General features: G+C 40.4%; 1 protein-coding gene across 3 annotated transcripts in view; it reads left to right on the top strand.

The window, feature by feature from the left end:
* Nucleotides 1–26,137, top strand: part of abr (ABR activator of RhoGEF and GTPase) — a 145,851-nt gene that overhangs the window by 9,520 nt on the left and 110,194 nt on the right. Inside the window, exon 1 of one of the 3 annotated variants that reach the window (XM_088320483.1) lies at nt 19,441–19,794. The exons of the other annotated variants lie outside the window; for them this stretch is intronic. Within the exon in view, the coding sequence (XP_088176609.1) occupies nt 19,734–19,794 (61 nt within the window). The 5' untranslated portion in view covers nt 19,441–19,733. Of the gene's footprint in view, nt 1–19,440; nt 19,795–26,137 lie in introns of those variants that run through there. 3 annotated transcript variants of the gene reach the window in all.

The raw sequence follows: 26,137 nt of genomic DNA, 5'->3' as shown, positions 1-26,137 counted from the left end.
TATTCTGACCAATATAACAACTACCGTAGATTCCGGACTATAGAGCGCACCTGATTATAAGCCGCACCCACCACATTTCGGGAGGAAAACCGGTTTTGTACATACACAAGCAGCACCTGTATATTAGCCGCATGCGCCCACATTGAAAAAATGCAACACAATCACAAAATTAACCCATACCCAACACAATCCAAAAATCACAGCCGGCAAAATGAACGGAAAATGATACCAGTACTTAAGGTTTGATGCAGACCTGCAGGGTCCGGGTGCCCGTTAAAAGTAATCGAAGGAAAAAAGTGTATATTTCCAAAGGTAAGGGTGGGAAAAATGTATATCCTCTATTGTCAGCCGCGTCCACAACCACGTCTCACCTTTACTCCACTTCCCGTCAGCCCGCGTTTGCCACGCCCCTTCTTTCTCATTTGCTCGTGCAAAACATATCAGAAAGAGTTTCTAAAATAAATACATTACAAAAATATACAGTTGCAAATACATATTATACATGGTTACACATATTTACAAAGAAAGACGGTACACCGAGAGAGTTTTCAAAGCTTTAATAATAATTTTATAACTTTCATCCCAAACCGTGCCTGTGAAGGCTAGCAAAACGCTACTAGCAACACGCTCGCGACACGATAAACAGCTTTGTTAAAAAAAACATACTGTACATTTAGAAACCACGGTAAACCGTCCTCATCTTTCTCCTCAAAACTGACATCATTAAAGTAGTCTTCCTTCAGTATGGGAAAGAGACTTTGTCATATAGACGTCGTCCCACGCTTCCTTATTCAAAAACAATACGCTCGCAAAGTAAAGTTTACGTGCAGTAACTCTGTTTCCTTCTTTATTGGACTGCTCGATTGCGTTTAGCTCGAAAGTTGCGTTATGTGCCTTTCTTTTTTCAATTTGCATGATGAGGATATGTCTACGATAATTTAATTTGTGCACAAGCTAAGAAGTTGCAGTCTTCCTCGGCGCATATATTCCACCGGTCTAAATCTTACCTTTTGTACTTGAGTGCCGCTGGCGGCCATCAGAAAAATTACATAAATTGGCCGCATCACTGAATAAGCCGCAGGGTTGAAAGTTTGAGGAAAAAGTAGCGGCTTATAGTCTGGAATTTACGGTAATAAAAAAAATGCCCCAGTACTTCGCCATTTTTGCATGTTATAAATAATATTTTGATTGGACTTCGGTAGTCAGCCAAACGCCAACGTTTCTGTAGTGCAGTGGTTAGCACATTCGCCCAACACGCGAAAGGTCCCCGGTTCGAGGCTTGGTGGAATCATAAGTTGGCCTGGGTGCCACCAGGCTGTACTTGCCCAAAACACACCACAGGAAATGGTGTCCCTACTACCGTAGAGGTTAAAGAATCCAATCAACCCACCGACCAGACGTCAAAACAACAGAAAGCATCACAGAATAGTTCACAGCACCAGGGTTTACCATATTACTAAACTGTGTGCTAGGGTGTATTTGTACTTCTGGTATATGTACGACTAATTCCCTAACCATTATTTACTCTAAAATGCATTTAAAGTAAAGCCACCTAACAGCTCTTTTATCCCTGTGCTGTGTTTGAGACGTGAATGAGTTATTGAACCTAAGTGGTGCATCTTATGAATGTTAATTTCTACGTTGCTGCTGTGCAGGAAAGCAGACAGGATGCCTTAGTGGTGACGCATCGTTGTGGGCTTTTGCGGCATCATCTTTTGCCTAAGAATTGGATGCAAGAGAACTGCTTGCAGAATGCGTTGTGTGAAATGCAAGGCTGCTACTTTATGTATAACAAAAAAAAAATACATTTTATATAATAGTGTGTATGGCAGGGTTGTCCCAACTTTTAAGAAAGCGGGCCAAATTTGGTAAGCTCAAAATGTGTGCAGGCCGACTATTCAACCTGGCATTGTTTGAACAGTGTCAAATAAATTTACCCTCTGTAAAAGCTTTGCACTGCTTGGCGACCAGCGTCGCAACCTCATAGCTCGTCTTTGTAGCATTTTCATTTGACTCGCAGGATCTCGTGAAAAAGCGCTGTGTTGCCGTTAAAACAGCTTCCAATCGCTTTACCTTTTCACAGCTTTTGTTTTCAAATAGCTTTTTGAGGTCAGCATGCTTTGTATAACAACTACCGTAGATTCCGGACTATAGAGCGCACCTGATTATAAGCCGCACCCACCACATTTCGGGAGGAAAACCGGTTTTGTACATACACAAGCAGCACCTGTATATTAGCCGCATGCGCCCACATTGAAAAAATGCAACACAATCACAAAATTAACCCATACCCAACACAATCCAAAAATCACAGCCGGCAAAATGAACGGAAAATGATACCAGTACTTAAGGTTTGATGCAGATCTGCAGGGTCCGGGTGCCCGTTAAAAGTAATCGAAGGAAAAAAGTGTATATTTCCAAAGGTAAGGGTGGGAAAAATGTATATCCTCTATTGTCAGCCGCGTCCACAACCACGTCTCACCTTTACTCCACTTCCCGTCAGCCCGCGTTTGCCACGCCCCTTCTTTCTCATTTGCTCGTGCAAAACATATCAGAAAGAGTTTCTAAAATAAATACATTACAAAAATATACAGTTGCAAATACATATTATACATGGTTACACATATTTACAAAGAAAGACGGTACACCGAGAGAGTTTTCAAAGCTTTAATAATAATTTTATAACTTTCATCCCAAACCGTGCCTGTGAAGGCTAGCAAAACGCTACTAGCAACACGCTCGCGACACGATAAACAGCTTTGTTAAAAAAAACATACTGTACATTTAGAAACCACGGTAAACCGTCCTCATCTTTCTCCTCAAAACTGACATCATTAGTTGTTATACAAAGCATGCTGACCTCAAAAAGCTATTTGAAAACAAAAGCTGTGAAAAGGTAAAGCGATTGAAAGCTGTTTTAACGGCAACACAGCGCTTTTTCACGAGATCCTGCGAGTCAAATGAAAATGCTACAAAGACGAGCTATGAGGTTGCGACGCTGGTCGCCAAGCAGTGCAAAGCTTTTACAGAGGGTAAATTTATTTGACACTGTTCAAACAATGCCAGGTTGAATAGTCGGCCTGCACACATTTTGAGCTTACCAAATTTGGCCCGCTTTCTTAAAAGTTGGGACAACCCTGCCATACACACTATTATATAAAATGTATTTTTTTTTGTTATACATAAAGTAGCAGCCTTGCATTTCACACAACGCATTCTGCAAGCAGTTCTCTTGCATCCAATTCTTAGGCAAAAGATGATGCCGCAAAAGCCCACAACGATGCGTCACCACTAAGGCATCCTGTCTGCTTTCCTGCACAGCAGCAACGTAGAAATTAACATTCATAAGATGCACCACTTAGGTTCAATAACTCATTCACGTCTCAAACACGTCTGGGAGCTCCTCTTGATATTATCATGGTTCATGGATATTTACATATATTTATATATAGACCCGGTGGAAACATTTGTTGGGCTGTAGAGGGATGGGCGCCACCAGGCTGTTCTTGCCCAAGACACACCACAGGGAATGGTGCCCCTACAACCCTAAATAAAGTCAAACAATTTCATGCTTTCAGGTTGTCTTCCAGGGTAGCACGGCGGCACAGTGGTTAGTGCATGTGCGGCACAGTTCTAAGGTCTTGGCAACCTTCTGTGTGGGTTCAAATCCAGCTACCGGACTTCCTGTGCAGAGTTTGTATGTTCTCCCCGTGCTTGCGTGGGTTTTCCTCCGGGCACTCCGGTTTCCTCCCACATTCCAAAGACATGCATTTCAGGTGGATTGGCCGGTCCAAATTGTCCCTAGGTGTGAATGAGTGAGTTGTCTGTCCCTGTGTGCTCTGCGATTGGCTGGCAACCAGTTCAGAGTGTCCCCTGCCCACTGCCCGATGATTGCTGGGATGGGCTCCAGCACCCCCACAACCCTACTGAGGATAAGCGGTGCAGATGATGAGATGAGATGAGATGAGGTTGTCTTCCATTTTTTTGCTTTGTGGACAACACATTTGGTGTCATTCGTCAACTGGGTGTCATGGATGTCATCAGCGTCTATTAGTATGTGTGCTACATGTTCGCACTTTCATTTGTGATTTTATCGTTTGTTTTTTTCAATCCAAGTATTCATATTAAAAGCAGGGTTGTTACACTCCACGAGGAAATAAATTTTATATTTATTTATAACGTTTTGGTTTTCCATCTCATTAGGGGATTTCTGGACTAGCTCTTTTATGACGTTAACCTTGGCCAGGGGAATTCTTTTCATCATTAATCATCCTGTCAGGAGACATGGCTGAAACCTTGTACCTGGCGACTGCATAGAGTTTTCATATCTTATTTTCTTTCTGGAGAATGTAGTTTGTGTGGTTACTTAATAATGTCTCTTTGGTAAAAAGTAATTACGTAGGTAGTAGTTCAGGTTACGGTTGCACCCTGTGTCTGTTTTAGGTACCAGAGGTCTCTTTTTGAAACACTAAACTGTTTTACGCGGTTTATGGTGACATTCTATTCATTTCAGGTTTATTTTACTAAAGCATTTCATTGCAGTTTTTCACTCATCAGTTAACTTTTCAGTAATACTATCAAAAACATAATTCGATATATTCTGTTTTTTAATATTGGACACCTACAAAGGAGATCACATAGGATGCCAGTTTGTTATTTTGACAATGATTCCTCGTTGTTGTTCTTTTATGCAGTGTTTACATCATTGCCTATATTCGCCAATAATGTTGCTGTTGAAAGCAATTGATGTTTTCTCTCTTCATCTTGAGTGTCTGCTAAACTATAAACTCAACACTTACTTATATCTAATTTTCATTCAGACCTCTTGCACTTCAGTGTCAGTAAAAGAAGCATAAGATCGGGCCTTAAGAATTCAGCCCGACCCTACCCGAGTCGTAGATATGTAAACCCGAACATGCCTAAACCTGACTGATTAACTTGATTGGATAAACAAGCCTCAAATAAACCTTAAGCTTTAATTTGCCGCCAAAGTTAACACGAAGCTTTACTCTGGCCGTGCATATTTCAGTACGGAACTGTGCATTTCGGCAGCTAGGGGTTTACTTCGGCGACGTGCAGTGAACAAAAGTGAAACTGAACAAAATGGTACCAAAAAGAAAATCAAATTTCGCAAATTACAAGTTGCAAATAGTGAAAAATTCCAATCAAAAAGAAAGTTTGTCAAGCTTGTAAGCTATTGGAAAGAAGCAGGAATGACGTCAGACGTGAGGTGGAAGGAGGAAGCTGCGCATCTTTTATCCTATCACCATAGTGAAAATGATCTTTGGATTTAGTGGTCTTGAGGTAAACTGATGATTTGGTAACCATTTTCTTTATCTAAATAATAACTTGAGTAAAAGTAAGCGCATGCTGTGTAGATCCTCCACAAGAGAGAAGCCCCACCGGCCTGACTTAATGATTGGCATTTTAAGCTCAAACCCGACCCAGGTTCGGGCCCGAACCCAAGATCTTACCTCCAGTCAGTGGTTACTTGGAATACAAGAATCGTCATTACAATCACCACATTGATTTACTTGATCAAAGCGGCGCTGCCACGAGCGGCTGCCTTTTCCAGCAGCTGCCCTATTGTTTTATTGTCTGCTCCTATCTTCGGTGTTTTTTCTTCCCGTTTTGACAACTACACTATGGATTACTTCTATCCTATGGACATGGGTTTTGTATTCAAGGAATTTCAACTCCTTGCCCTGAAAAATTCTCGTGCCGGCGTGATGAAGCGGCCTATCGTGGAAGGAAAGCCGGAGCTAGCGAAGCGGCTAGCGGCGTTATAAGTCTTCGGTACCATCCGTAATCATGGTAAATGCGAACTCACGACCAAATAAGATCATCGAGTGCTGGTGGAAAACATCGAAGCGCACAGGGAGCGCAGTTGCTGTGTTTTGCGGAAACGTGGCTCACGTTTAGCATTCCGGACGCTAACGTGTAGCCACCCGGAGCTACCCGGAGCAATCCGGCTTCAACGCCGCTAAACAGAGACACGAAAGCCGGGGGGAATCGGAGAGGAGGCGGACTTGCTAACACGAGGTGGTGTATCCCTGGATTTTCACAAAGAAAAGTTTTCCATCTGCCGCAGGGATGTCGAAATTTTGGACTGGCGTGACGTCATCCACTTCGCTACAAGCACCCCTAGGGCATCATGTTCATCTGTTAATAAACAACAGGGTAGACTGCTGGAAGTGTGAATTTCCCTACGGGGATGAATAAAGTATCTATCTATCTATCTATCTATCTATCTATCTATAAATTCACTCAATACTTTTTTTTACAGTTCTTCTAATATCAGTTAAACGGCCACTCAAAGGCAGCCGACTCTGGTATTGATACCTTTAAAAAGGATACAAGATCGGCAGCGATTCTTGTGTCGGACTTCACTTATTATTTGTGTTATAGAATAATATACATTTTATTTTTAAATATCCAATTTTAACTTGATATGAATCTTAGAGGGGAAGCACGGCGGCACACTGGTTAGTGTGTGTGTGGCACAGTTCTGAGGTCATGAGATTGAACCTCCCGTGTGGAGTTTGCATGTTCTCCCCGTGCTTGCGTGAGTTTCCTCCAGGCACTCCGGTTTCCTCCCAGTGAGGGAATTGTAAGTCCCTGTGTGCCCTGCGACTGGCAACCAGTTCAGGGTGTCCCCTGCCCACTGCACGAAGATAGCTGGGATGTGCTTCAGCACCCCCGTGACCCTACTGAGGATAAACAGTGGAGATAATGGATGGCTGGATGGATGAATCTTAGATCACTTGTTGACCAGCCACCCATGATCATGCCGCCATACCATTCATTGATCACTGGCCAAATCTGTGTCCACGTCCAGAACAAAAACAAAACTAGTATCCAGTAATTGTGACAATCTTGTAAAGGCGTGTTTACTGTGTTAAAAGTTAGACTTAAAATGCAGGCAAACTTGACATAAATCGTCGTCACAGGCATAGCTTTTCACAGTCGGGAAAAAAAAATAGAGAAACCTGTTCTTGGTAGGCCTAGCGTTTTGAGTCGCGTGTCAGGCACATTCAACTTACGCAAGCGTTCATATTGTATGTCAATCTTTGTGACAATCAAAAAACTATGGTGACCTTATTCTGACTAACCTATTTTTTTGTGCGGTGTTTGTTTCTTTTTACCTTTGTTCACTTTGGGCTGCTGAAGGATGTTCTCATAGCACTGTGTTTTAATAGTTGAAATAATATCAAGAATCTCATTGCATGTTTGTTTTGTTTGTTAATCATTTTTATGATTTAATCCCCCAAACCTCTTTCGTATGCCGCAGTATTTTCTTTTTTTACTTCAACAATGTGCCCAGCAGTTTTTCACGATCTTGTGTTGGCAGACTTTAGACACTAGAGTGCAGTAGTCTACCAAATAGACATTGTGAATTTCTGAGGGCAGGTCTGTCTACTGGTGTCTTTTTAACTAACCTTTTTGGCAAAAAGAAAGAAAGGAAATCCCAGTCAGATGCATACAGATGAGTCACGGTCATAGTACGACATTATTATTGGCAGTCTTTAATTCATCGTTAACTGGTATACTTTGTACCGTGATTTTGGGAAGAGAGAAAGCTGGATATACAGGTACTGTGTAAAAAACCCAATGTTTTGTAACATTTGTGCTTGTTTAAGAACAAACGCTCACAGTTCTATTTCCACTTTCACACACACACACTCTATTGTTTTTGTGATTTTTGCTACTGAGGGGAAATTAGTTAGATGTATATTTAAAACAAATTTGCCTCAATTTTTTTTTTTACAAGATATTTATTATTTTTTTTACTTACATTTCTTTCCTCTTCATCTTCTTTGATATTTTTCTTTTGCGGTCTTTGTCGTCTATACTTTTTATATATTCATTCTATATATTGTGACCATGCACTATTTTCTTATTCACAAACATTGCATTATAATAATGTCGGCATGTCTCTAACCACTATGTTGTCAACATTTTTTTCTGCCTTTTATCCTAATAGTCTTATCTTTTTTACCCTAATATGTTAACACTGGGGTGTCATGTCTAATCTTGTTGCATACAATGTTTCTAAGCGTTGATATTAATGTCAATGAGGACAATTCAATTTATGTTGCTTTTCTTCTACATGTCAAGTCAAATCAAGTCATGTTTATTTGTATAGCCCCTTAATCACAAATAGTCTCAAAGGGCTGCACAGACCACAGATTATTGCAAACCACAGACTATTATGACATCATCCCCTGATCTAAAACCTACACGAGGGCAAATAATACAGAGATATTGTCAACTTAAAATATAGGTTATTCATATGCTATAAAATAGAAGTGTGTTTTATGCTTGGATTTAAACATTTCCACCGAGGTTGCAGATCGAATCTCAGGGGGAAGAGCATTCCACAGCACTGGGGCCCGAATGCAGAACGCTCTCGAAACTGCGAATCTCTTCTTGGCTCTTGGGATCACTAGTGGACCAGCATTTTCAGAGCGAAGGCTCCGGACTGGAACATAGGGGAAAATTAAATCTGAAAGATATGAGGGAGCAAATCCATGCATGATTTTGTATAATACTAAGAGAACCTTAAAATCACATCTTAAGCTAATGGAGCCAATGCAGGTTAGCTAAAATCGGCGTAATGTGATCAAACTTTCTTGTCTTAGTTAAAAGCCTCGCTGCAGCATTTTGTACTAGTTGAAGGCTCTTGATTTTGGATTTAGGGAGACCGGAGAGTAGTGCATTACAGTAATCGAGCCGGGAGGTAACAGTCACGTGAATTATAATCTCGGCATCCGACTGAGACAGCATAGGGCGAATTTTAGCAATGTTGCGAAGATGGGAAAAAAACGGTCTTGTAATATTCTTAACGTGTATTTGAAAGGACAGATCGGGGTCAAACATGAATAGTACATTTTTGACTGAGTCACTCTGGTTGATATTACATTTGTCAATTTTCAGAGCAGTTTTTGAGAACAACTCACAGCATTTAGATGGACCAACAACTAACATTTTGGTCTTTTCAGAGTTAATGCGCATGAAGTTGAGTGATATCCATTCTTATATTTCATCGAGGCAGGCCTCCAAATTTCCACAGTTTAGTGTGGCAGATTCCTCCATCTGAAGATATAGTTGAGTGTCATCTGCGTAGCAATGAAAACTGATATTATACTTGCGAATAATATCACCTAATGGAAGAATATAAATGCTGAAAAGAATGCAATTTATTGAACCCTGCGGAACACCACAGGTAACGCTAAAGGGCTCAGATGTCATTTCACCGTGTCTTTTTAAAAAAAAATTCATTATTTATTTTGTATTATTTATGTTTACATTTCTTATGTATGTGGTCTTTGTTTTTCCTCCTGAATTGAATGTGTTATTGTCATTGAAAACAACTCAGTAAAACATTGTATGCAACATGATTAGAAACGGCACTCCAGTGTGAATAAAAGAAAAACATTACAAAGAAAATAAGAGACAAGACTGTCTGAACAAACAGTAAAACGATATTTACAATGCAGTGCTTAGAGATTGGTATAGGTTATTACAATAATGCAATAATGCAATGATGTAATGAAAAGTAGTGCAACAAAAATTCCCTAATAACTCACGAGATATATATATTTCATTTTTTACACAGTTTGCTTCTGTATTTCTTCTATATTTTTATTATACATCAATTTTTACATTTAATCTTTTTTAATTCTTTATTGAAATATGGTTGGTAGAAAAACCCTTCCCCTTGAGTTTATATTTACGATAAACACACCACAAATATTTTAGGCACTAAAAATATTTTATTTCTATCAAATAACTAAAATTGATACTGTATAAAACAAATGCCAATAGAGGCAAATAAAAAAGCAGCAATGTAACAAAAATATAAATACAGTACTCCTTAACAACTATACCTTCCATTGCAGAATATTTTTAAGGTAAAGACATAAAGTGCATATAGTGTAAACCATTCAATCTAAGAACCTTCAACAGTATGAGACATCTAAATAATTATACTACAACAACTGTTACAGAGCAAAAGTCAAGAGAGTCAATCTGAAAAATCAGCAATATGCCCCTTTGTCTCTGTTGTCATAGTGTCAATGGATTTACTGATTTTTGTTCAGGAACAGTACCATGTTTAAATTTTTGGTTGCATCTTGTTCCTTTCTACACGGCTAGCTGTTTTCATCATGTGTTTATGTACATTTTTGTTGTTGCCAAAGTAGAAAACCACTTTACCACACAAATTTACACCTGGCATGATCCTCTTCTGTAGTTGATAAAAATGTCCACACCGGGCTGCACTTCCAGTTTGAATCTGCCATATTTAGCTCATATTTAGCGCATAGATTTTACCTTGTCTCCTGCCTGGCAGGCAAGATGCAGCAGCAGGCCAGATAGGGAAAGGTTCTAAAAGTGTGCCTGTCAGTCACATAAACAGACATTAACCTTAGAAAGTGGCTGAGGACACTGGGTGAGGGAGAATCTATCTACATATATATGCGGCGTTTTGAGGAAATTAGCGAAGGGGTGAAGTATCGATCCCAGGACCATAGTATCAATCCGACCTAAGTACTTGTTTAGTATCGATATTTGGATCGCCCCTACTATAATCAAAGTCGCCCAATTAGACACACACATCTATGTTTATTATGGCGATGTGCTGGCAGAGTTCTTCAACATAATTGGATGGTAAGGTACTTGGAGGCTGTTTAGGACATATAAGGCGCAAGGTAATATTTGCTTTCAGATAAGGCGGCATGCACACAATCAGGTGCAGGAGCATGAATAGGACTGACATTATTGGATGAATGGCTGCCTTTGTTTGATCCCATTCTGATAAAACCTGAAGTGACAACAAAGAAGGAATACAAATGACTTTGTCATCACTTGCCATCAACATTTTGTAGTCTCTTTCACTTATTACAAAAAAATAAGTAATGACCAAAAAAAAAAAGAAGAAAATATATCCCAGATTATTTCAAGAACTCTTATTAGGAAGTAGACATTCATCACCGGTGCACTGAGAGCTTTTAAATAATACATTGTATTTCCTGGTCCCACCCACTTCTAAAACAAAGGGACGTGCTTGAAGATGAGTCAATAGTCTCGGCGGAATGTTTACATGTCCTCAGATAAATAATATATTGATGAAGCCTTGTCCCGTAATCAGATAATTGTCCATTTAATCATAGCAATAATGGTAATGTCAGTGTAATCATCTTTTATCAGAAGTGCAAACTAAAAGATATGTCAACTATTGATGATCATTAAAATTGAAACAAATTAAATTGTTAATTGATATCACTAATACATTTCTCACTAAATAGCTGTTCAATATCCATAAAATTAATACTAACCCTTCTGACTAAACATATATTTAAACAAATTAGACAAGTGGTATTTTAGCCAAGGCATCCAATGGTTTTACTGGAAGTTAGAGAGTGGTCTTCAAAGGCCCTCTTGTGGTTACCTTGTTAATTGTTTGTTCCATAAGATAATTTTAGTGGTGAAACGAGTTGTCATAATGCTAATTTATGGTCTATAAAATCAATCAATCAAAATGTATGTAATTGTTATGCAATCCTAGCTTTTATTGTAGTTTTAATTCTATGTGCCTTGTAGACCAGTGGGCCCTATATGTGAAAAATATACTAAAAAAAGACAATTTAGGGGCTGCACCTTATAATCTGGTGTGCCTCATAGTGTCGAAAATACGCTACTTTGCTCCTGCTCCAATTTTTAAAGCCTTTCCTATGTTTTCATGTGTCAGTTTTATTGGAAACCCTTTGAACAGTTTAGTGAGTGATGTACATATTTAATACAGCTATTATTCTCATCTCCCAATTAGTATTCCAGTGACTATCTAAAAGGAGCAGGTGGGGGCAAATGCGGGGTGGTGACTGGAAAATTAGTGCTATTACCAGACATCCCTTAGCCCCGAGGGGAAAGAGTAGAAATATTGGGGATGCGTTATGGGTCGCGACAGTGGGGTGCGGGGAATATCTGGGAGGCAGTAGGGTGGTGGATGGTGGTTTGATTGGCTGCTGAGTCTCTCTGTGGCCTAATTACACACGCATGTACAAATGCACATACATGTTATTTCAATAGCCTACACGGGAGGTGTCTAAAAATTGGACGTTAAATGAAATGGTTTCCTTTTGTGGCTGCACATCATTTTTTCAACACTATCAAACATAAAAACAATAGAAAGATAGATACTTTATTCATCCCCGTAGGGAAATTCACACTTCCAGCAGTCTACTCCGTTGTTTATTAACAGATTAACATGATGCCCTAGGGGTGCTTGTAGCAAAGTGGATGACGTCACACGCCAGTCCAAAAGTTCGACATCCCTGCGTCGGATGGAAATCTTTTCTTTGTGTCCAGGGATACACCACCTTGTGTTAGCAAATCCGCCTCCTCTCCGATTCCCCCAGGCTTTCGTGTCTCTGTATAGCGGCGCTGAAGCCGGATTGCTCCGGGTAGCTCCGGGTGGCTACACGTTAGCGTCCGGAATGCTAAACGTGAGCCATGTTTCCGCAAAATACAGCAACTGCGCTCCCTGTGCGCTTAGATGTTTTTCCACCAGCACTCGTTGGTCTTATTGGTAGTGAGTTCATATTTACCATGATTACGGATGGTACCGAAGACTTATAACGCCGCTAGCCGCTTAGCTAGCTCCGGCTCTTCTTCCACGATAGGCCCCTTAATCACGCCAGCACGGGAATTCTTCAGGGCAAGGAGTTGATTCCTTGTATAAACGCATTTTTGTGCGCTAAAACCCATGTCCATAGGATAGAAGTAATCCATAGTGTAGTTGTCAAAACGGGAAGAAAAACACTGAAGATAGAAGCAGACAATAAAACAAAAACATCACAAAAAGTGAGAGATAACAGGGGAGCTGCTGGAAAGGCAGCCGCTCGATGGCGGCGCCGCTTTAATAGCATGATGGTCATATTTTTATTATCATAATAATATATGAATACAAATTATAGCTCGAACGGCTGCTTTGAGACGAGAAACCATTTTTGGGTGGCTTTACACTTTTCGGCCATGCTGCTGAGTCATTAAAAACAAAAATGCCAAATGCCGAGTCAGCTTTTATGGAGGCAGTTTTCACATCTGGGGTAACTTACCTGACAGCCTGTAAACGCTGGTGTTGATATTGAATGTTTGGGCCTGGATGAGTGGGATGTCTTTCTGGGAAAAAATGCAGAGTCAACAAAACCAAAAGTGCCAAGTCAGGTTGTTTTTGGCATTTTTTTTTTACATCTCGGGTAACCTACCTGGCTGCCTGTTATAGATGGTGGTCATATTTAATTTCCTTCCACCTTTTCTTGGTTGGACAGATACAAAGGCAAATAAACTATCCATTATCTCTATCCATTATCTGCACCGCTTATCCTCAGTAGGTTCGTAGGGGGTGCTGGAGCCCATCCCAGCTATCCTCGGGCAGTGGGCAGGAGACACCCTAAACTGGTAGCCAGCCAGTCGCAGGGAACACAGAGACAGACAACTCGCTCGCTCATTCAAACCTAGGGACAATTTGGACTGGACAATTAACGTGACAAGCATGTTTTTGGAATGTGGGAGGAAACCCACGCAAGCACGGGGAGAATATGCAAACTCCACACTGGCAGGTTCGATCTCATGACCTCAGAACTGTGCCGCACACGCGCTAAGCACTGCTCCGCTGTGCTGCCCTGCAAACAAACTAATATACATATAATATATATGATATTTATATTGTTCTCCCAAGCAGTGTTTTCTTATCCATCCAGTCAGGAGTTGTATGGTTGAGGACATTTTGTGAGAAAGTTTATTGTCCTAGATTTAAGACAAAGGGTGTGCGCATTGTACATGAGGTAAATGTATTTTTGATGAAGCGCCTCTCTGCTGCTACCTCCGCCGCTCCAATGACTTTTCCCTTTTTATAAATCCACACGCGTTGTATTCTACATAAAACCTGCTAATGTTTTCACGCCATTATGATAGCAAATGCCTTGGCGGAGATGCGTCAAACAGCATGTGTGTTTCATCTCCAGCTGGCTCTCATGAGCAGACAAAGAAGGATGCTCCGGGCCGGTTGCTGGTTGAGGTGGGGCTGCTGTGTGTGGGGGTCCTCTTGTCAGCCTTTGTGTCCTAATTGAAGTTTTTAGAAGAGGTTGACGGGGGGTGGAGGATGGATGCTTGTGGGACATCGCAGTGAGCACTTGATGTTGCTTTTGGTTTACCTCAATCAGGGGTCGATTACCTGCGTCTCAGGTACCCCATGCAGCTCTTTAGAGACACCGAGATTCTCCCGCGCGCTTTTCCAAAAAAGCTTAAAAAATGGAGATAAGAAAAATATTTTTGCTTTCATATGGTTTCTACAGTATGGCAAACATGATGCACACTTTTAATGTTTTCCAATACTTGTAAAAATGTGTAGAATAAGTATTGCATTTCAACAAGGGGTGTACGCAGTTCACGGGTGGGAGCTGACAGGACTGCAGCTCCCTCATTGGTATCGGGTTGTAAAACAAACGGGATACAGGTTGTCACCTCAAGCGCTACAAAATTGTGATGTAAAGCCAGGACTTCTGCATGGAGAACTTAGCTGCAATACAAAACTCTGACACATCTCTCTGCTTGTTTTGAAATTTCTCAGTTGTAAGCTGCATTGGAAAAGCTCCTTCTTTTAAAGGGGCAGCGTCCCAAGCCTTTTTACAAATGACTTCTGTACTGTCAAATTCAAATTTTAAAAATAATATTGATGCCATATTCTAAAAAGGGGTGGAAATGATTTCTGGACACTATCCATGTTTTCACTTCAGATTATATTTTGTCGCCATCATATGGACAATAATGGTAAACAAAATGTGGCATAAAAAATATGTCATCTTCCTTTAACATTTCGAAGTCCAACTTTGTCATTAATAGAAAGCATCTTTCTCAGCACATGACGCAACTTTCAAGCTAAATGCAATCGAGCAGTCCGACATAGAAGGAAACAGAGCTACTGCACGTAGACTTTCCTTTGTGAGTGTGTTGCTAGCGTGTTATTGATTAAGGGAGCGTGGGACGACGTCTATTTGACAAAGTCTCTTTCCCATACTGAAGGAAGACGACTTTGATGACGTCAGTTATAAGGAGGAAGATGAGGACGGTTTATCGTGGTTTCTACATGTACGGTATGTTTTTTCTTAACAGACCTGTTTACTGTGTTGGGAGCGTGTTGCTAGTCGCGTTTTGCTACCCTTCACAGGCACGGTTTGGGATGAAAGTTATAATATTATTATTAAAGCTTTGAAAACTCTCAGTGTACTGTCTTTCTTTGTAAATATGTGTAACCAGGTATAATATGTATTTGCAACTGTATATTTTTGTAATGTATTTATTTTAGAAACTTATTCTGATATGTTTTGCACGAGCAAATGAGAAAGAAGGGGCGGGGCAAACGCGAGCTGACGGGAAGTGGAGTAAAGGTGAGACGTGTTTGTGGACACGGCCGACAATAGTGGATATATATTTTTCCCACCCTTACCTTTGGAAATATACACTTTTTCCCTTGGATTACTTTCAACGGGCACCCGGACTCTGCAGGTCTGCATTAAACGTTAAGTACCGGTATCATTTTCCGTTCATTTTGCCGGCTGTGCTTTTTGGACTGTGCCGGGTAGGGGAAGGTCCTAATCATCAAAGCGATCATCCTCCCAATGCTTTTGTCAATCAGTTTAATTTTTATGCCTAAAAGAAACGTGCTGTTACAACTGGACAGAGCCATCTTTCGCTTTGTCTGGGGCTCAAAGTGGGAAAGGATAAAAAGAGATACAATGAAAAAGAAAAAGGAAAAAGGGGGGAAAGGAGTGCCTGACCTCCAGCTTTTCCTGGGAAGCAAATATGTCTCTCTCCACTTCCAAAACGCTGTGGGCCCACCCAACAACCCGACAAGTCAAGCAATGACTCGGTTTTGGATGGGCTCATATTTGCGGAAGCTAAAGCTTGTACCAAACAATCGTTTGATTCCAGTTTCATTTAACTTGCCACCAACACATCTCTTTATTCGGGATTTTTTGAAGAAGTTTGATTTGGAAACACAAGAATGTCACACTTTACAAAACCACAGCAATAAGGGCCTTATTGCTATTGTGCAAGGGCGAGCAACAGTAAGCCCTGTGCGGGGGCTTGCGTTTGGCGAATCCACAACGGTTTGGAGCAACGTCAATCATCCTGCCCTCCCAAACAGACTACGAGACTTGTCATGGATGGTGGCTCATGAAGTTCTCCCAGTCAGAGCCGTAATGCACCACCGAGGAATGTCAGCGACTTCGACGTGCCCTCGACCTGGCTGTGGCGCCCAGGAGTCGGTGAGGCACCTTTTTTGTGAGTGCAGCGCTGCCCAGGTCTTGTGGACAATGGCCGAACAACTAGGAAAGTTCCCGGACTTGCCAGCAGGAGAGGTCCCTGATGCACAGTACGTGCTTTACGGGGTGAGTCGGTCGAGGAGGCCTCGGAACAACTTTGCCAGGGACTGGCTCACTCTCGCCGCCATCAAGGACGCCATCTGGACCTCCAGAAACCTGCTGGTATGGAGGTGCAGGCAGATCCCCCCCGTGGCTGTGCTCCAAATGGCTGCAGATACCATACAATCTGCGAGCGGCGGGCCTAGGACGCAGCCATAAAGAAGACTCGTCTGCACCCACCCGGAGGGGGGAGCCGGAGCTACACTGTGGGAGTCCCGGCAGCAACGGCCTGGGTTGTGGAACCCAGAAGGGAGAGGACCCACGCAGAAGGGAGAGGACCCACACAGAGGACTGGAAGAATGCTGCTTGGGAGGGTGGGATGGCAGAGCTATGCCCTTGCACAATAGTATTGCCTTTTACACGCTGGTTAACTACTGTTAAAAGAAAATAACTCTGAAATTGTTTAATTGATGTTGAAAATGTCAGGAAAAAATGTTAAAACGTTATATCGTCACGTCATATTGTCAGATATAAAAAAATTGTGAATATGCTTGATGACTGTGTTTTGCTGCTGTTGGTGTCGGTGGATTTGTTCAGACCGAGGATAATCGACTTTGGCCTGGACGGATCTATTGACACTAACAAAGATGTCATATAATGAAATTGTGAATATGTTTGATTGCTAATAAGATTTTCGAGAAGGTTTGTTCAAACCTCACTTTGTGTTTGCTGTTAAAAACACAATGTTGGAATATAATATTGTGAATGTGCTTAATTGCTGTTGAGATTGTCATGATTGTTTTCTGTTTTTAGTGTCAATAAATTTGTTCAAACCAAAAAAAAAACAATTTTGCGTTTGTATTGCATTTTTCCAATGTGGGCGCATGCGGCTAATATACAGGTGCGGCTTGTGTATGTACAAAATCGGTTTTCCTCCCGAAATGTGGTGGGTGCGGCTTATAATCAGGTGCGCTCTATAGTCCGAAATTTACGGTAAATCACGATACAGTAAGGAATTACTGTACATAATTATAGCCTACCAATGATACAGATTTTCACTAAATTTCTCTTTTTAGGGTAAAGGTAATAATACATTCAAATTTCCAGGAAGTTGTGCTTTTTTCAGCTAGAACATACAGTACCAAGGAGAAAGCAGAACCTCTTCAGTCATCCAATTTTGGTTTTATAATCACTTTACTGTCCAACATGGGACTGGGCCGTAGGTTGCAGAAATTATTCATACTGGTTTATTTTACTTATTCACACAAGCAAACATATTTATTTTTGTTAACTTGACTGAAGCTGTAGCAATGCTAATTTTTCATGAGCTTATATATTTTTTTCCTATCAGCCAAAGACTGGAGTCATATTAGGAAAAATATACACGATAATTAATCACTTACCACCTGACTAGAATATTAAATTAGCGGACACTACTTTGTTGAAATATTCCAGGCATTTATGTAAAATGATTTTTGTCGCACTTGTGCGTATATGTTAATGCCAATTTAAAAAATGTTGACTACTGCGGACACAGTCCGCAAAAGAGTGTCTTAATTGAGGCTAAATGTGTTACATTTCTGATGTTTTTAGAATCAAAATTGGACAAAAATGAGTTACTTTTTATTGCCGTTTAAGCCTGTAGCTTAAAATCTAGTGTGGCTCATATGAAGAAAAACTTGAGATTTGTTCTTAAATTTGCACTATGCTGCTTTTAATCAGGTGTGCTCTGTAATCAAGAAATTTCAGTAAAATAATTTTTCTGTGCTCCCTTATGTCCACACGATGGGGACAAAATATCATCTGAAAAAAAAGGGTAGTGTCCTGAAATAATTGTCAACACTATATAGTGCATTACAAAACAAAAGCAAGATTATTGTTAAAATTATGATTTGACAATACGGACATTGAAAAGGCTTTATAAAAACGTTAATGAAGTATTTTTTAAGCAGTTGCTTGAGACTGTAAATAGAATTGACTAAAATGGCCATGTGCCGTTAGAGCATTACTGGCATAATGACGTGAAACCGTTTTAAATTGGTCTTTACCTTTTAGGCAGGGTCATTTACCTTTAGGATGACCTACCATTACATGAATGCTTGTTAACGATTGTGATGCTGACCAAACGTGTTCTGGCCTGAAAGAGTTGAATGTCTTTCCAAAAAAGCTGCTATGTCAGTAAAACGATAAATGCAGAGTCAGGTTTTTTGGGAAGTTTACAGATCTGGTTTAAGATATCCTTTCCTTTAAAAGATGTTGATTTTCGATCTGCTCTGGCAAAGTGGAATGTCTTTCTGGAAATCAAATGCTGAGTCAGCAAAACCCATAGTTCTGAGTTGACATTTTTGACATTTTTATACGTATAGGTCAACCCCTCTGTCTGCAAGACATTTTGTTGAAATTGACTGTTGTTTTGGTCTCAAAGAGGGAAATGTATTTCTGGAAAAACTGTTGAGCCGCCAAAACTGCTGAGTTGTTTTTTTGGGGGGACATTCTCACCTCTAAAGTGACCTGTCTGATTGTTTGTAAAATATTATGAGCCTGGTCAAACTTGTTCTGTCCTGAAAGAGTAGAATGTTTTTTTTCTGGGAAAGCTGCTGAGTCAGCAACACAAAAAAAGCTGATTCCGATTTTGGGGGTATTTTTCTCATCTAGGGTAACCTACCTGACTGCCTGTAAAAGATGGTGGTCATGACTAAACTCCTTCCCCCTTTTTAATTTGTGGACAGAAACAAACGGATCGCTGACAAATACATCACCACATTTCACTGTGCTCGCTGGTGATAAAAATGCAAGTACTAACAAAACCTGGTGTCTAGTACTGACGAAAGAGCACTTTGTATATAATGCATCACTTTTGAATACCGTGTCTAAGATTGAGTGAGGGAGAAAGAGGAGGAGGAGGAATAGAGAAGAGAGAGAGAAAGAGGCAGAGAGTGTGAGAGAGAGAGTGGTTTGGGAGCTGGCGGTAGAGCGAGCAACCCATAGAGCGTAAGGGAGTGCTTCTCCCTTCCCATAGCAACCGTCAGCTTTGCTCGTTTCCAGCCTGTTGTTTTCTCCTCACTCCCTCTGTGCTAGACGCTCGTATTCACATACTCCTTCACCTCGCTCGCTCATCTTCCCGTTGGACCCCGGGGTGTCTCTTTGACATTTCATCTCAATCTCTCTCTGCGCGCCTCTCTCAGAGATGAAAGCTTTTCAGCTAGGATAAGATCAGGGAAAGAGGCACGGCCAACAGCCGCAACTTAAAACAGGGCGGACGGAGCTGGAGAAGAGCTAAACCACGAAAAGGTAGAAAAAAGGAGGATGGAGCCCCTTAGTGCACATGGCCTGCCTCGACTCTCCTGGATCGACACCCTTTACAGCAGTAGGTACCGAACGGTTCAAATCAAAGTACAATTTTGGCTGTTTGTCTACCTTTCTATATCTTGTACTGCATGCGGTGGGAGTGGAGCACTTTTCTTAGGACTTCCAATTAGTGTGCATTACTGCAGTTGTCCATAACAACCTCTAGGACTGCAACTATCGACTCTTTTTACCGACTATTGAAACAATTAGTTGAATAATCAGATGATTTATTTATTCTTAAATACAGCATGACTTTGATTTATTTGTGTTGAAAATGTTGATAAACACAACAAGATTATTGAACATATTACAGATTCGTACAACAATTGAATCTTAAAACAATTAGGCACGGTGCTAAGTCAGTAGAGACATGAACCGAATTTTTTGGGGACAGGCAAAAAAATACATCTAAATCGAGGAAACCTTGTTTTTTATCCCCGTTAACCAAGAACAGACTCCTAAGCAGCAGTAGAACAGTAAATGATAAAATGCATTTTGTGAAGTACTTTCAGTGGTCAACCACAAGTTTTTTAACAAAAGTACTCTCAACAGTTTGGGATCATACGGATTTAACAACTGACGGCTGTCGTTTTCAATGGTTTTAAAAACTCACCGTTGTTCTTTGGACTGCTAGCATTTAATTTCAAATAAGCATGTCAAGCACAGTCTGGCATCACGCTCAAGCTCAAGAAAATCGTATTGGCCTTAACGTTACTTAACGTTCCTTGAAATACACAGAGGCGAGTCAGACTCCATTTCTCATAACTGTCTGATGTGCTTTTGAATTGTTTGTGTGTCACCGGTCTACCGCCATGATACACAAGGTCTGCTCTGCACACTTTGCAAGTAGTCTTTTTATTTGCCGTATCTAGGTTAAAATGCTCTGAAACTTCAGTAGAAGTTTGGGTACGCATAGTCGATGTTTACTGTGGCATTTCTGTGTATTTATACAACCGCTTAAGACAGATATGCTATCGCTCACGCGTGATTCTCATCAAAGGTTATATTCATGTAGAAATACCTCTTAATATTGGAAAAATGTCTCTGGGGACCATCGTTGACTTTCTATTACCGTTTTTCTTTTCTTGACAATGTTGATTCATTGTTGCAGCCCTTCTTTCTATATCTCGCACTTTATGCAGTGGGAGTGGAGCATTTTTCTTCGGATTTTCAATTAGCGTGCATTACTGTAGTTGTCTGTAACAACATCGTCAACTCGCATGCCCCCATTCCCAGTTAGTGGTATTGTTTCATTCCTGCTGGCGCTTTGCTAGCAAAAGCAAGGCACATGCTGTCCCATGTTGAATTTTTAATCCAGTCCTCATTGCTCTTACCGCCGTGAAATGTTGTTGAGTAGACTTGGCCACTTGGGAAATGTGTTCATGGCAGTTGTCAGGTGTGATTACTCACTCACATTTCCACTGGGTTTAAAGGGAAGGTGTGTATTATTTGACCACAAGATGTTGCTGTTCTGTAGACTGCAATTGAAAATGAGTGCTAAAAAGCACAAGGAAGAATACAAACTACATAAACTCAAAGTGACTAAACCGCACCATTTTTCTTATTTATTTGCCCAATCTGGTGTGTCTTCTCAAGCATGCAAGAAAGAACAAGACACTGAAGAGATCATTTTGTTCTTATTTTTAGTATAGTTTTTAGTATTTTTATTTGCAGTTTGGCGCTGCAAGCCATTAGAAAAAAATACCACTATTTGTTGCTGTGTTGCATTGTGCACCCAAAAATTAGTGCTAAAAAGCACACAGAAGAATACAAACAAAGGAGACCCAATTTAACCAAACCGCACCATTTTATCCTTTTTTTTTTACCTAGCCTTTTGTGAGGTTTTTGGTGTGTGCGATTTTCTAATTATTTTGATTTCTAATTGACATGATGTTTTAGTGGTTGACTTAACTTCTATTCATTACAACATGGTCATACATAATAAAGAATTAGTAATAACATACGTTGTTTTTACTGGGATGTATTGGTACCCAGACTCCCAAAAATAAAAACAGGAACTAATTACATACAATAAGAGTAATAAAGGTTGTGATTCTATGAAATTACTGACAATATCTTAATTGATTGTTACTGCCCATCTCTACTGATAATAAGTCATGATATAATGGTGGTTTTGTGGCATGTACCACTTCATTGATGCAGTACCGTATGCGCTCTAGTCTGTACCTTCTGTGCTTCCACACTTTATGCTAAAATATGCTAATTTCAGGCAAATTCATTTTTCTCTTGTGACGGTGGTGTTAAGCAATTCTTTGCTGGAAATTGAATCCGCGTAATGAGTATTAGTCTTGATTTTGAAGGAATTTATTACAAAATGAAAGTCATCTGCTGTTTTTTTTGTGTCTATTTGGGTTATTTTAGGTGAAGAGCTGAGCTTTTGGTTTGTTGGATTCAATAATATTCAAGTTAATAACTGGTTTTTATTTTCACAGGATTGTAACATTTAACAGTTTTTATGTACAGTATTCTCTTATTTTTCACTGAGGTTGCGTTCCAAAAACTTCCCATGATAGTCAAAACCTATTAGTAGAAACATTTCTTAAATTATTAGATATCAGTAACATATAATATATACAACTGTTAACTAAATAACAACTATAGATCTACAAATAAAAACAGAACACAGAATTGCAGTGGAATAAATGAATGAATCAATCAATCAATGGTCTTCATTGTCATCATACAATAGTACAACGGAACTGGAGGGCTTCTCCTTTCAGTGCAAAAATGCTTACACGCTAGTATTCTGGGATCCTGTCATGATTGTAGCGGTTTACCACAAGTTGTAGCTCCAGGTCATCTGTTGATTGGTTAATGGATCTGGCGTTGGTGAGATACAGGCCTGGTTGTTGTGGCTTGCTACATAGCCATCACAGTAGTCAGGGACTGTGCCCCCGCTATTGCACTCTCCCTACCATGGCCTCAGTCTCTTCTTGGACCCGATAACAATTCATGGGGTACCCGGTGGTGAGCAGCATTTCTTTGTGCTCTTCTGACCTTACTCAGAGTTGGATTTGATCGATGAATTTTACAGTTTGTTTTTGGTAGACCCATTGACTTTCGTGCACGCTCAGCTGTTGGAGTGGTGTATGCTGTCAGTCAATCACAGTCACGCCCACAGACACCCACCCTAACCCAACACACACACACAGCCCTCCACCACCTGCCCTGTGATAGCATTTGCTGTGCGTTGCCTGCTGCAGAACACTTGCACGATGAAACTCTGTGAAGTATCAAAACCGCAAACATTAAACCTCGATGCGGCGAGGGGATTACTGTATTATGTTTTTTAGTTGTGGTATGACGAAAAGAAAAAAATTCTTATCACATATTGTTGCCCAATTCACACTTTGTTCCTAATTGTGTCAGTCTTTGAGCTATTGTAGGCTTATTCTAACCCTTACAACTCAGGCTTTAGAATTACAGCTTTTGCACGGAAAGGGGTGCAGTCCTGCACCAGTGCACCTCTCTTTTCTTCTGCCCTTGTGCCATCTGCACTCCCTTTGTTTACATTGCTAACTCCTCAATTGCCAATTCTAAAACTTCCTCACTGGCTCCTAGCTTCTCAAGGCATTTCTTAAGGCTTCATTAGTTCTGAATCACTCTGGAATATGACTCCTGTGGTTGTAAATGGAGTCAACCAGTAATACACTTCCTGAAACAAAAACGTACAGATGTCTGTTGTAGACTTCCTGACCGCACATTTGTGAGTCGCTTTGTAAAGTTGAGGTATTACTTCAATGCTAGAATGCAACTGAAATTAAGTAAAAAGAAAAATGATAATAATGACATGGTTAACCCTACCCAAGGGGCAAATTCTTGAGTATACAGTATATCATTTTCATATTGGAAATGTGTATCATATGCCAAAATGTAATCCCCCAAAACAAATCAGTTGACAACATTTTGCAAAGTAAATTTGTTCACATTTTTGATTATTTATTTTCTTTGTGGATAAAAAAAAATGTACAACGTGGAAATGTATTGCTTTTTTTGTTTTGTTTTTCACTTTAAGTCCAAATTGAATATGATCTGTAGATAAGGTGGTAGAAAAAGAGTATCTTACATATTTGAAGGTGTATGGCATACATTTCTATGCATTTTTTTTTACTTTCAAGTTCATTGACAAAGACTTAGCATTTTTTATTGTTTTATATCATAGGATATTTTGTTTTGGGCACTATCTTCTAGTTGTCCAAAACTTCAATATTTGAATAAATACGGAAACTACAAATCCGATTCATTGATTAACAGAAAAAAATAATCAACAGATTCTTCAATTATGAAATTAATCGTTAGTTGCAGCCCTATCTCAGACACACCATAGGAAGTAGTCCCCTTATGACACAAGTGGTTAAAAGATCTGTGGGCATGAACTCTTTTCATTGTTAAAATTATATCTGTGCGAAAACCCTAAAATAACAAAAATATATTTTTTGTATAGCAGCAGTTATTTGTCAAAAGCTGTCAAACTTGTGTTCCTGTCAGGAGCCTATCAAATGTGATAAATGACCTACTTTGACCTAGTCCTAGTTCTGTCTCGTAGTGTTTAATGTTGGCAATTTTTCGGTAGTCTCATCACGTGACCAGCGACAGTAAACAGCCCCACAGAAGGGATTCTTAATAGCAGTCCAGCCAAGTCAACACAGCCAGACGAATCACATTTATCTCGCTCTACAAAATCAATTTGGGACGTACTAGCCGCATCTGCCACTTGATTCCTGCTTTTAAGCAGCCTGTGGCTTTAACCTTCATGCCAATGAATTGTGCTCTGATAGCATCAACAAACGTGCTGTTTGTTACCACAAAAATGATCATAATAATCCATTCACTATTAATTTATGGTACTGAAATGTACCTAAAATGTACCTTATGTGCACAATGAGTTGTATCCCGTAGCATCAATGCTTATGAACTCTGTTGCTGTATATCTTTCTGACACCTTAGAGTGGTTGGACCCGTTAAAAATGTCACTCTTTTGGGTAGTAATTGTTTATTATTATTTCTCCATTTTGATTTAGGTGCTGTCCAGAATCTAAAATGTTTACTCACTGCCGCCATATCCTGGCTTGTGTAATCATTGCCGCCTTTGTTATGTTCCTTATGTTGCACGTGCAAGTGTGTGCATTTCTTAGAGTTCTCCACTTTAAAAAAATGCCTTTCCCTATTTTCACCACTTTAATGCTACACTAACAAAAAATGTGATGACGAGCACTCTCACTCTCCCACCCTTTATCCTACATAATGTGTTGCACAGCCTAAACAGCTTTGCTAAAAGTGAAATAAAGCAAATAGGCGCAGTGGGAAAAAGAATTATAAGTGCTCTTTGAACCCAGTCTGGCTTTGTTAACTCATACTTAATAGAGAAAAATGTCTTTAAACTTTTTAAGGACACCTCGAATGATGCACTGTACCTTTGAAGATTCAGTAAAATTGCTTCTGTTGTGATTTTAAATTTGTAAAGGTTTATTCAATCATGGTCAAAGGATTATTGCAATTATACTGGAAAATGAATGAATGATATGTATTTACTTTTAAAATTATGATTATTAGTGCAGCACAGCCCCGCAGTAGTTAGCGCTTGTGCGGCTCAGTTCATGTAATGGGAACCTCCTGCGTGGGTTCAAATCCAGCTCCAGACTTCCTGTGCGGAGTTTGTATGTTCTCCCCGTGCTTGTGTGGGTTTCCTCCGGGCACTCCGGTTTCCTCCCACGTTCCAAAAACATGCATTTCAGGTGAATTGGCCGGTCCAAATTGTCCCTAGGTGTAAATGAGCGAATGAGTTGTCTGTCCCCGTGTGCCCTGCGATTGGCTGGCAACCAGTTAAGTGTGTCCCCTGCCCACTGCCCGGAGATGGCTGGGATGTCAACTTAGTCATAAATTTTGATTTCAAACGTCCTTATAAAGTCTTAAAATGTCAGTACCAGAACGGAAACAGGACCCAATTGCGTTACGTTTCTCACAAGTTTTATTGAAGGAAAGAGGAAGGGCTGTGCCCACGATCCGGTGTTCGCTGGATGCGGGAAGCAAGTCGCTCTCATACTCTGATTGTGATCCAAACATGGAAGTGGATCTTCCGTAGCGAGCGATGGCGGTGTCAGGGACGGAAAACTGGTCAGTAGCCGGGACTGGGAGAGCAAAGCGTGTTCAGGATCAAAACGGGTCGTAGCCGGAGACTGACAGTAGCAAAAATGGTACAGGTGGGAGTCAGGGTCTAAAAAGGCTTGCCTTGTATACACTGATGTTCGCAGACGGACTGACAACAGGGGACTGACAGGACTGGGTTCAAATAGTGACAGGGAGCCAATAAGAACCCGCAGCGGTTGGCGCCATATGAGCAA

The sequence above is a fragment of the Urocampus carinirostris genome, chromosome 17 (assembly GCF_059441175.1).
Source record: "Urocampus carinirostris isolate Australia breed hairy pipefish chromosome 17, RoL_Ucar_1.0, whole genome shotgun sequence".
Classification (NCBI taxonomy): Eukaryota; Metazoa; Chordata; class Actinopteri; order Syngnathiformes; family Syngnathidae; genus Urocampus; species Urocampus carinirostris.
Note: the sequence above shows the minus strand (reverse complement) of the source record. Positions and strands in the feature narration are given on the sequence as shown.